This window comes from Leopardus geoffroyi, chromosome B2, assembly GCF_018350155.1.
Source record: "Leopardus geoffroyi isolate Oge1 chromosome B2, O.geoffroyi_Oge1_pat1.0, whole genome shotgun sequence".
NCBI lineage: Eukaryota > Metazoa > Chordata > Mammalia > Carnivora > Felidae > Leopardus > Leopardus geoffroyi.
In genome coordinates, this window is record NC_059332.1 from 94,725,825 (window position 1) to 94,739,220 (window position 13,396).

General features: G+C 32.3%; 1 protein-coding gene across 2 annotated transcripts in view; it reads left to right on the forward strand.

Annotated features, from left to right (window-relative positions):
• The window catches only part of LIN28B (lin-28 homolog B), a 129,010-nt gene that overhangs the window by 15,421 nt on the left and 100,193 nt on the right, over positions 1-13,396 (forward strand). The window contains exons 1-2 of one of the 2 annotated variants that reach the window (XM_045499163.1): positions 11-306; positions 1,136-1,323. In XM_045499163.1, the coding sequence (XP_045355119.1) occupies positions 297-306; positions 1,136-1,323 (198 nt within the window). In that variant the 5' untranslated portion in view covers positions 11-296. Of the gene's footprint in view, positions 1-10; positions 307-1,135; positions 1,324-13,396 lie in introns of those variants that run through there. The other variant, XM_045499162.1, reaches the window with a different exon arrangement.

Genomic DNA, 13,396 nt, shown 5'->3' on the forward strand with positions numbered 1-13,396 from the left:
TTGATGTCAGCATAGATGAAATGGCGATTGGTTATCTCTTCCTCTTGCCAGCCCCTTAAGGATCCGAGGTGAAATTAGTAGCAAGAAAGCATGTAATTGACAAAGTCACGTGGCTCAGGGGGCCAGAAACTGGAGAGAGAAGAGAAAAAAATCAAAAGAGGGAAAGCACATTAGACCATGCGAGCTAAATTTGTGATCGCACAAAATCAAGATGTTAGATTGATTCAGAAGATCACTCCGTTCCAAAGGGAAAGTTTTCATCTCACGAGTTTGGAGCAGAGGGCCCGTGGGGCAACATGGCCGAAGGTTAATTTTCTTTTCTATTGTTTTACTGTGATTTTCTCTCTTCCTTTCTCTCCCCCCCCCTCCCCCTTTCCCACCCTTCTTTGCCCGTCCTCCCTTCCCCTTTTACCCCAATACTGGGCATTACCCCCACTCCCCATCGCGCAATGGGGCTTTCTGCAACCTATTGTTATAGATCTCCAAAAATGTTTTGTACCGCCCACACTGATTCACAACTTGAAAAGCTTTCAGGGGGCTATTGTTTGAATTGTTTGAGTGTGATTAAGCGCAGTTTCAGTTAGTGAGCCCGAGAAAACTTTTATACACCTGCCCCCTCCCCCATTCCACCCCAACTTTAATTGAAAGTTATTGGGGGGAGGGGAATGCACATTGCAAATAACCCTGGATTCACTGCCGCTGCATGTGTATTAACTAGCTCTAACCATCTTCACGATTTCTCTTTTCTCCTCGTGCCCGCCGGAGAGAATAGTTACGCCGAAATTTTCTTTTTGTAAATGGGACGAGTGTTAAATCAGCAATATGCAAGTAAAGTATCGCATGCTGTAATCGTAATATGTGGCCGAAAAAAAATGGAGTTAAATGAAAAAGTACACGTATGTACAGAAAAGTGGAAGTTGATGTGATCGATAGAGCAGTGTGGCTCCCTCCTCCCCCGCTTCCCCTTTTAACCCTTTCATTTTAAATATTTTCTGTAGAAGAAAAGAATCAACCTTTATTGGAGTTTCTTTCTGTTTCCTTCCCCCACCCCCCACCCCCAAGCAGTTTTTTTCTCTTTCAGCGAACAGTTTGGGAATACAGACTAACTGACTTTTTTTTGTCCTGTTCTACTCAGGCGGGGCAGGCAAAGGTGGTGGTGAAGGGCCCGGGAAGCTGCCGGAGCAGGCAGAGGAGGAATCCCAGGTTTTGCACGGAACTGGCCACTGTAAGTGGTTCAATGTGCGAATGGGATTTGGATTCATCTCCATGATAAACCGAGAGGGAAGCCCCTTGGATATTCCAGTCGATGTGTTTGTGCACCAAGTAAGCCAAACTTTTTCCCCCTCTTCTCCTTTTACCATGTGCAGGATTTGGTCAGTAGTTTTGTCAGTGGTCATACGCTGAAAGACAAAATCTTCCTTGCAGTCAGGAGTTAATCCGGTATGTGTATGGTCCCCTTACTGGGTATCTTTTCCTAAACAGAAAATGAAATCTTTGAAATTTCACCGCTTGGCTGCTGGTTGACTTTATTAGCAAGTTCTCCTCTTCATTCGACAGCGAAATTGCTGTAGTGTAGCTTCCGGTGTTATCGGTTACAGTATACTTCGTCGTCTGTGCCTAGTGAATGAATGGGGAAATTAATGAAGAAGCAGGGATCACTTAAGTTTAAAAAAGCAAACAAACAAACTTTTGCTATTGTAGAACACCTTTTAGACACCTTTAGTCACACCAGCTTCCCCTATTATATTTCTGCCTCCCTGGTAGTCATTTGTAGGTTTAAATAAAAATAATTTGATTTCACAGTAAAATAAGATAGAACACTATTGGTCTACCATGGATTTGATGAAATGCCCAAGGATAGGTTGGTTGGTAGTCAGACATTTAGAAATGTGCTCCCTTTTAGGGCATAGGTCCAAGGAGACTGTCTCTTTAAGAAACTGAACTCAAAAAAGCATGTGGCCAGCTGTGGCTCTAGCTTGTGTGTCTAAAATGTGCTAGTCTGCCACTTTGGGTAAATTTCCACCATTGCTTATATTGTGTTGTAATTTTTTTAAGATGCTTAAATACCAAACAGAATGTCATTGCTTATCATTTTCAAAAATTTACCCAGAAACAAGTAAATTAATACCTCTTCCATTTTTACTCCTCTCTATTGCTTAATCTCATCATAGTAAAAAAAAAATACATTTATAATTTGCAGGTTTGATTATTGCATTGAAAGACGTTAATTCTCTGTAATGAATCCTTAGGAGTAAAGGGATTTAAGACCAAAGAGGTTTGTTTTGGCTTGACATTTAAGTATTAAAAATTGAATGAATGGCATTCAGTACCACAGGTTGCCTGACAGATACATGGAGAAAATAGTATACTTGCATGAAAATTATATATTTTATTTGATACTGTATTGCCCTTTCCTGGTAATGTTTACAACCTCCTTTATCCCCAAGGAATATCATCTTAAAATTAAGTATATAAACAATAGGAACATATGAAACCATTCTGTTTTGATCTGTTGTCCTGTGGTGGTTGGTAGCTTCCTGACCTTGCTGTGTGGTGTATGTTTTCCTTTCCTAAAGGCCTGGCCATCATTATTGGCTGTTTACATGTGGAAGGATCAGCATAATCTGTGAATTGAAACAGGGTTTAAATATGTAAATAGTAGTCCATAGACAGGCTACTGGATTTTATGCCTCCTACTTTATATTGTAAAATGAACCTACATTTTCAGCTTTTTCCCTCCCTAGACTGAATGACTTGAAATCATTGACAAATTCATTTTCTCTCAGGCTCTGGCTTTCCCCACTTTGAACCTTCTTTAGGTTGTTAAATTGTTCTTTACGATCTCATAAATTTGTTTTATAGATGAATGAAAAAAAATAGCCCTTTTCTTCTTTGATCACACCTTGTTATAATTTGGTTTTCTATGTTTTCCTTTTAATACTTTCAAATGCTAGACATTTTATTAACCAATATTAATGTTGAGAACCACAAGACATCCAAATTTAAGGTATTTAATGATTATATGTTGGTAAACATATGTATGTCCACTGAATTATGAAATACCCTATTGTGGGAAAAGTTTTATTTATAGATTGTAAACAGTTTCTAGAGTACAACTATAGATTATTAACATTCAATTGCTTTAATCCTCTGTTACAAGTCATGTATTTACTCAAAAACGTATTAAAATGGGGAGATAAAATGTATTTTTCAGAAGGATATATCTAGATACATTCTTGGGAAGAAGTATGTAAAAAAGTTGATAAAACTTAAGTATTAGCATTTTTGTGATGTAAAAAAAGAGCAGTGATATTCTTTAAATTTGAAATTAGAAAGTGATACTTTAGGGAGTTTTTTTGATGGCTACAGTATTCGTTTTTTGAAATATGTTTCACTTTTTTACTAGGGAAAATTATTGCTTTATTTTTTTCTTCTTGATTTTAGGCTTTGGGAGGAATTTCTGTCTTCTATTGGGACTTAAACAAATTGCATATAAATCATATGAATAATTGTTCTGAAAAAGGCAGAATCCTACAGATTGTAGCCAGGCAATTTCAAGTAACAATTAGATGGTCATAAATGATCTGTGCAGGTATCTTGTCAGCATCACTTACACAATCAGGTTGCAATTCAGGACCATTTTACAACAGTTTTAAAAATACTTTTAAAATCATTCTTTTATTGCCATTTTTACTGTATGAGAATTTTTGAAAGCATACCACATTAATGTATCATTCAAATTAATTTTTTCCCTGTTATGTCTATGTGCTAGTTTGTTATGAAAGAATAAGCATTGTAGATAATTAGGAATTTTAAATGTTTAACTGTACAATATCATTATTTTAAATACATGCAATTTCTTTTTGAGTATTCAGAAGTACACGTGTCATTGGATTTTTTTAAGTATTATAAAACATTTTTAATAGTATATATTTGGGGAAATAAAAAAATAATTTTAGTTTAATATAATATTTAAAAATTTATGCCAAGGCTCCCAGGATTTTTTTCTCTTGAAAAGATATTAACTACAGATACTTCAATAATAAATAAATATATAAAAAACATATAATTAAATAGGAATAGCAAAAAAATCCTGACTGCAAAGAACTGCACATCAAAAACAATTTAGTTGCTATGAAATGAAGAGAAGATATGCGTATATATTGTTCAGTTGCTATGAAATGAAGATATGCATGTGTACTTTTAAAATAGAGCTGTACATTCTTAGTTACATAATTCTACTTAAAGTATGTTTGCAAGAATACAGTCAAACTTTCTTCTAGTCTCTGTAATGTCACCAACTTCTCAAAAATAAACATATGACTTAGCTAATGTACCTTCCCTGTCCTTAATTGTTGATAAATGCAGTGAGGACTCTGCTGTTTGAGGATGGTGTGTGACCATTGGTGGTTTAAAATGTCAGTCTTATTTGACTTCCTAATATTGTGATTTAAATGGTCATATGATTATGGATTGGTAATAATTATATGTATTCTGACACATTAATATGGAAACCTGATAGTGTTTAATAATATTTGTAAAAACTTACAAGAATGTGTAAATATTTTGTGAATTTCCTTAGAGCTTATTGCTTTCGAGTTGTTCCTTAAAATATTTAATATTTAAAATTTGACAGTTTTCATGATGACTTATTTGTAACTAGGGTATATTTGTAGGAATTTCTTACTTTAGAATCCAGTGCAAAACACAGAGATTAGTCTTTCAGTTGAAGTAAGAATATGCATACATGGTTAATACAGATTGTAAGTCTAGGTTACTAGTAAGGTGATGTCATCAATGTACAGTTAGTGTGTAAGTGTTAATAATTAATAACTTCTATTAGTTTATTATTAACAGTTAAAAAAATTGCATCCACAGTTAGATTGTGGGATAACATGTTTAAATTACTTGGAAAGTTCTCTTGTAACTTTTTGAAATGTTATAAACTTTGATAGGACTTAAATATGTGATAATATTTTAGATAAGTCACGTGGTAATTAAAATGAGATCCTTTTGGAGAGGGGCAGTGTTACCCAGTAACTCCCTGTTGATGTTTATTATAATTTACGTTTTCTTTACATAAATTTTGATACTTATTTCCAAATAAATATTCTCTCTCTCAATGAGATAAACTTTATTTTGTTCAGGGGAGGGATAGAATCCGTTCTCCTTACTGCCCTCTCTTCAGCTCACTTGCATAACATTTTCTTTGTTTGTTAGTTATATATTTGGAATTCTTTGCCATCAGTTATGGTATACAGAATTTTTAACATAAATGTATTTCATCTATTTCACTACTTATGTAAGAATTTCTTCTCAAAGGGAGTAATTTCAAAATGACTAATTCACCTACCATTACTTGATAGGCTTAAATACTTATTAATAATTTGGTTGGAATTCTTAATTTACCTTTCAAATATGTTGATATTTTCATCTTATGCTCTTTATTTCTGGTTTGTAGTTTGATCTTAATGGAAAACACACTTGTCCATATTACGGCGATTTTATGTATTTTATGTTCCTTTTATTACTTTGTTCAGAAAACATCTCAAAGTAATGGAAACAGAAGAAATAAGAATAATTACTGTAACAGATAAATTTAAAGCATTTTTATTAATAGTATAGGGTATAAAAATGTTTGGAGATTAATCGTTTTTAAATATATGAACATTTGAAATATATGCAGTTCAGTTGATGTAGAATAGAGTTCATGTCTCAGTGATTAATTAATTATACAATTTATGAAAACATTTACTCCAGTGTGTTCATGTTTAAGGATTTTTCGTAGTATTTCATCACCAACTTATTAGTCATCTTTGTTTTTATCGTAGTTTGGCATGAAAACATTTTTCACATGTAGGATAGATGTGATTATTATTATTCTCGGGACTCTTGAAAATGTCAGTTTCAAAAATTATTTAGACAAAGTAAAATCTTGGAAATTAAAAAAATATCATATAACAGAGCTCATTTGTTAGCGAGTTATGTATAATTTCATATTTGAAAATGGTTCCTAATGCTACCAGGTTTTCAAGATGATTTGCCCAGTTGACCAATTTGGAAGAATCCCAAATGAAATAAAGCTATTTAATCATAAAATCATATTTGAAGGCATTTAAATCCAAATTTTATGACTTTTATTGTCTTTACAGATATTGGATACTTCTGATTTTCAAATACTGGTCCATTTTCAAGACCTTTTTTTGTTTACTTCTAAAAAGATACTTTTATTCTAATTCAGTTTAAACATGAAGTATGAATTGGGCACATTTAAGACAGTCTTCATGTTAAATAGTATTGATGAATATCAACTATACTTCAATAAAAATGAATAAAGATCATTGTTGTAAGTCTTAGATATTTTCCTCATTTTTGATTCTTCTTTTTTAAAAGACTTCACAAAAAATGAAGGCAATAAATCAAAGGATTGTTTCTTAAACAAATACGTAAGAGAGAAACAACTTATAAGTATGTGGCATGACAACTTTAACCTACCTTTAACTGATCTTAGAATGCTTGGTTTTCATAAAAAGTTAACAACTTCTTTTTTGCCTGCATTCAACATGGTAGATAAAAAGTGAGTTTATTGTTGTAAATTTTGTTGTTTTGGGGCAGCAAGGAACCCTTATTATTTAAATTTGCCAGAATTCTTTCTGTTCAGAAATTACATAGATATTGCAGATGGTTTTTTTGTTTATCTTAACTGAGTAGTTCTTTTGGTATTGTGATTAACCTAAAAGTTTGGAGTTAAAAATATGGTGTGCTGTGTTTTTATTTCTAATCCAAGTATAACCTAAGCAAATAAAGTGAGGATATTTCTGATTAATTAAACTGGAAATGTATTACTTTAAGGTATGATATTCTTTGGACTTGATTTGGAACTACATGTGAAATAAAATACTTTCTTATTATCAGTTCTTTATATCTTGAGATATTTCTCCCTGAATTTTAAGTAACAAGAAATTCAGTATATAGTTTAGTATATAGTTATTATAGGTTATGGCATTGTAACATAAACAGTCCATAGAAACATAAATGGTTTACATTTTTCTCTAAAATAATTTGATTATAACATCTTCTGATACTGAAAAGTTCACAGTAATATATTTAAGAAAATACATTGCGGATCAGTAAGGTACATTTAAAAATTGTCTTTTAATGAGTGCTTCTATTAAAAGAGTAACAAAAATATTTGTTATATTGCATTTTGATACATCAAGATTAATCTTACTTTCCATCTAGCAACAAATTGGAAAATTATCTGAAGATTACAGCCTCCTGCCCAGTATCTAAATATTTGACTGTTTGGAGATGCTGTCTAACATAAGACTCATAGATTTAGTCTTATCTTTCTTTCCACAATCAGTGGCAAATTGGAGTAATTAATACCTGACTTTTCAGGATGTTGTGAAGCATAGAGATACTGTCATATAATTTGCCTGGCAAGTGTGTTTAACGAACTAAAATGTAAACAAGTCCTTGTCACAACAAAATCACAGATAGGTTATTTTCAGTGGCATATATTCATAGTAGAAAATTAAATTGGTACTTTCTTTTATGTGCTCTCTTTAAAATTGGGCAAAATGTGTTGTATAATGTTAGTAGCTTAATCTCCATTGCAGTGAACTACAAAGCATTTTATTATAATTTTATGGCATAAAATATTGTGTAATATTGTTGAAAATACCAGGATATAAATTGAGATGTGGGAATGACTTTGTTACATAGATTGTTTTAATAGTTTTATCATGAGATTTTACCTGAGTATTTAGTTGTATATATCCAGTTGTGTATTCTTCAGTGTAAGCTGAGGGAAAAAATACTGTTTTAAGTAGACCTGCTGCAATAATTTAATACTTTTTGCTCTAATACTAATTATTTAGTTCTTGTGAGGTACTATACAGTGGCAGAGCTTCTAGTCAAAAAGATCACTGTTGAAATCCCAGTTTATTGTTTGTAGGGAAAGTGAGTAACCTTGTCAGTGTCTCAGGGTCCTGTAAAGGGAGGGGACAAAACGGTGACCACTTTAGTATAGGGTTATTATGAGGATTAAATGTTATTACACATGTAGAGCATTTAACACTGAGCCTGGCAGAGAGTAAAGGCTCAGTGATGTTTGTTGTACATAGTTAGCATTACTAAGAAGAGGTAGTGTGGTAGAGTAAGGGATAAAGCATCAGAAACGAAGGTTTAGATCTGGCTCTGCCACTTGGTGGTTTTCTTACTTCTGACTAGTCACTTCCTCTGAGCTTCAGTGTTCCCATGGGTGAAATGTGTTCAATAATATTTTTTCTCCCTATTTTTGTGGGTTAGGGTAAGGGTTCATTGAGGTAGTACACATGAAAATAATTTAAAAATTGTAACAATACCGGGTTTTCGTTTTAATCTTTATTTTGAGCACTGCATTTTTATTTATACCCTCATCATAAAAATTATCTGAATTTTTGAAAGGTAATAAGCTCATGTCATTTATTTTATTTTTTTGTCTTGTCTGCTTATTGAAGTATAATATATAGAATAAAATTCACCAAATTTAAGTATACAGTGAGATGAGTTTTGACAAATTATGTAACCACCATCACAGTCATTTCATCACCCCCAAAAAGTTACCTTTTGTCCATTTGTAGTCACCCTGGAAGACAAGAGGTTCAGTTATTCTGTATGATTATTGATAGGTCATAGTAACTGGTTAAGTCACCTGGCTCTTTTTGTTACCTTAGACCTAAGCTACAATTCAGTTATCAAATACAGCCTGAACTTATCTTAATTATGCAAATTACCTTTTTACTAGTAGTTTCTGTGTTTGTGAAAGTGAGATTAATTAGTATGCATTTCAATGATCTTCAGTCTTAATTTCATTTATCCTTATGGTACTTTTTTATGCAGCATAAACTCATTGTTTACCTAAAGAGCATAATTAGGTTTATTGATACTCATATTTCTTTTCAGAAATTTAATGAATTTATATCTCAACTGAGTAAACATTCTTAGAGGTGTAAATTGACAAGATGGTTTATTGTATAAAAGTACGGACTTGTAAGAAAATGGTTACTCTAGAAAGTTCCTGGCTCGATATCTATTCAACTGTTTTGTTATTGATCACATAGTAGGTGTAAAAGCACTTTTGGATGATAGATTTGAGAGTTCTGCTCTCCAGGGCACCTGGGTGGCTCAGTCAGTTAAGCTTCCAACTCTTGATTTTGGTTCAGGTCATGACCTCACAGTTTCCAGAGTTGGAGCCCCACGCTGGGGCTCTGCACTGACAGTGTGGATCTTCCTTGGGACTCTGACTCTCTCTCTCTGCCCTTCCCATGCTCACACTGTCTCTGTCTCTCAAAATAAATAAATAAACTTAAAAAAAAAAAAAAGAGTTCTGCTCTCCAGTTTGCTATATATTCTTTTTATTTTCTTCTTCGCAGAATCTTTAATGTGATCTTTCCAATTCTCATTCTTTTTATATGAGGTACAAAAGCAGTGGATCATTTTTTTCCATTGACTATTCACTTTCTTTTTATAAATCTAGTTACACAATGTCTGTCCATTTAATTTGGGGGGAAAACTCTGATAAAACAATAAATGTTACTTTTCAGATTTTGAGCTAAATACAGCGATTTTTCATCAGTCTTAAAATACATAGTTTTCAGATTTCATATGTAAAAACTATCTTTACCAATGCTTAGAATCATTTTATTGTGCTTTTAATAATACACTTAACTTTTACCAGCTGCTTTACCCTTTTGTTATAACAGTGTACTTTTTTTTAAAAAAAAGCCCACTTTCATTTACTTTGTTAATCTCAAAGTTGTCATTTATTTCAAAGTCTTTTAAGTGTAATTTGCTAATAACCTTAAGATTTTTGTTAAGTTTTATTGTGCTATGTATGTAAAATTCAAATTAATTTTACTCTGGCCACGATTTCTTCATGACTGTTTATTTCCTTAAGCTTTGTAAACAGTTGCGTAGGCCATTAATGATAGTAGCTAGAATGTTCCCAGATACTATACGCTTAAATTCTGTTATCCTAACATTTTCTTCATTCAGTTGAATTCTTTATCCTTAGTTCAGTCTGTAACAGAAGTCTGGCAACACAGGTTTATCTATTGCTTTAAATACTTAGTGAATCAGTGATATATTGTGGAGCTTGGAATGAATTCTATCAAGTGTTTTTCCAAAGTAGGATTTTAATAATACATCGATTTGCTTATAGTATGGAAACGCTTATACTTGGAGACTAATTCCACCTTCAACAACGTCCTTAAATAGATTAAATGATATTAGAAACACATACCTAACACAGTTCTATGTAAGCCATACATTTACAAAGATAAATGAATAAATTTTTTTCAACTTTAACAAGTGAAAAAAAAAACCTTCTCTTTTTGGGACTGGTTAAACTATGAGTCAGAAATTTAATCAGAGTATTGAGTTCATTTATTTAACTCTCTAATTAAAATTTTTAGTTGAATACTAAATCTAAGGACAGTTGGACTTGCACGTTTGTCCCTTTCACTGTTTCCTCCCCCATGCCATTGAAGGATTTTGAATGGTGAGGAATTTGCGCCCTTTGGCTCAGGTTGCAGACCCACTTGATCAAGCCAGAGAAGCTGGGGTCAGAACTATTCATTGCTTATCTTTTCCTTGGGCCACTTGTAAATCCTGCCTTTCTGCTCTGTAAAAAATCTCTTTCTATCAGACTTATAATAAAGCCTGGAGTATAAAAATGGGCATAATAGTTGATGCTTGATTGTGACTCTACGTGGGTTGATTTCACTAATTTAGAAGTTTTTCACTGCATTGCAGCTTATTTGGTGTGTATAATGTTATTTAAATATATATTCTTTCATAAGATATTGTAAAAGCACGCCGTCAGGAACGAGTGTGATGATATGATATTCCATCAGGTTGGGATTTTATGCCTTTGAAATGTAGTGATTATCTTTAAGTAAATTGATTAGTTAATTTCAATCAGATCTATAAAAAAAAATCCCAAAATATTTATTTTGTTTTCATGTGCCTAATTTCTAGCATTTATACTGACATTTAAAATTTGCTCGAATCAACTATAGTACAAGTTTGTTAACTTTATCAATAATGGTGTGAAGACTTTAAATATAGAGTCAGGTTTAAACAAACACAAAACACTTTGTTCTTATCTCAGCATCCCTTAAAAGTATACAGCTCTAGTTCAGGACCTCAGGACCACCCATCACCCTGGACATTGGATACTCCTATTTATTCAAGAAGCTTGCGAAGTATCTGTGTGCCAGTGGGGGGATGGTGTGTGTATCTGTGTAGGGAATCACAGTTAGGTGATTTTACCCCAACAAAAGCAGCAACATTGTTTATAAACTGAATTATGTCCCTGTAGAATTTTCTAGTTGTGGAAACTAAGTTACATTAAGTGCCTGTTATTTTCTGTAAGCTTTGGTTGCAATTTTCACATTTTTGATGCTTTCAGAAGGTTAAAGTGGGCCCCCATTAAGATTAACCTCAATCCATTACAGCTTTTTGGCTTGCAGGCCCCACCCATTGGCCTTGGATAGCTAATACCAAGCTTTTGTTTCTTCCTGTAGAAAGGAAAGGAAAGAAAACTGTTCTTTCTCTTTCATTGTGTAAGTCATGTGACTTCCCTTTTGGTTAGTTACAGATAGGATGGAAGTGAATCTCAAAATGAGTAAGATATCAAAAGTTTTATGTTTGTATGAAATATTTGTTGAAATATTATTGAATTCATGTGTTTTATGCATTAAAATATTTGTTTTTGAACAGCTATACTTCATTTGACATTCATGCTGCTGTTTTTTTTAGGAAGCCAAAAAAAGATATTAAATAGATTTTTAAAATAATACTCATCTTTTTATCTACATTGTGGTAGTTCCTTAGTGTACTTATTTTTCTGTTATCTTTTGGCATCATTTGGGGTTTCTGAATTGTAGCTTATCCTCAGAACTCACAGTGTAAAGAAAACAGGGGTGGTGTTTGAGATGATTTATCAAGGAAAAATTGCTGGTAGGAAAAGAAGAAAGAAATGTGTTATAGGACTGCATGTAAATGTAAGAAGAAATGAATTGGATATATTTTCTCTTGTTCCTCTTCCATTTAATCTCTTGCTAATAATAAGCAGTATAGCTGGCTGTTTGGGAGAAAATGCTATCGAGCTCTTAGGCTATTAATATCAATAGACAAATGTTTTACTATGAAGTTAGATAATATGAGGATAAATGTTGATATTTAGTTCTAATTTGGTGATTTAGTCATGATGTTATGATTTAGTATGAAACATTAAATAGTTAATCTTTAAAGTTATTTTTGTTTGTCCTTAAACTTTTTAGATATTTAAATTATCTTTTAGTAAATAGTATAGCTGCCACCAAATAATAAGTAAAATGTTGGAGGCAATGGTAGTTTTAAAAGAGTATCATCTCAAAGATTTTTAAAATATAGTGTTCTTTGGCACATATTTCTAAGCACGTTAATACTTTTAAAAGACTTTTGAGAAGAATACTATTTTAAAATCTAGGATGCGTTTTTATTTAAAATATTTTATTTCAATAAAATGTTCCAGGCTGTCCTTCCATAAAAAAAGCATTGTTTCTTACATTTTTATAGTGTCATAGATCTTAAAGGACAGTGATATTTAATCCAATGATTCTGTTATCAATCCAGGATGACTTGTTTAATTAGATGTGAAAATATGAAAAATTTGTAGAGATATAGAAAATCCTCTTAAGTTTCTATTAATAATGGTAGGTTATCAGCTTTTCAATAACAGGGATCTGGTATGAAGTCTGTAATTAATGTGTTGGTCCATGCTTTAGTGACATTAAAATTTATAGCAAGTGATTTATTTTGCATGTGCTTTGCAATTGAATATTTCAGTTTCTGTCTAATTAATTCATGTAAATATTTATTGACATTTATTTAATGTTTCAACTGTCACTACAATTTTGCTTTGGGGAAAAGTTTAGGGTGCCTTTCTATCTGTGATCTTCCCTCATTTACATTTGGGTAGCAAGCTATTCATAAAACACCAAGGCTATTATTAAGTATTTAAATCTAGTATTGATATTTATTGTTGAAATAATCCATTTAGTGTCTTAGTGACACTGTAAGTTTAAAATAAAAAATAAACAAAACCTATGTTTAAAAAATTGCTACTGGGTTTTTTTGTGTGTGTACTACATGCTTCCCCCCTCCCCAAACAAAATTTGGTATTAGAAGGCAAAAAGTCGAGCATTTTCCTTTTATAACTTTCTGGGTTTTTTTCTGCAATAATTTTTTTTTAACTTGTGCAGAGAAAAGTAACTTTTAAAATGATTTTATGTGGCATTAAGTGACTTCATGTTTGTTCAAAATAAAGCTCATTTGTGGGATTAATGCCATTTGGGGTATTGTT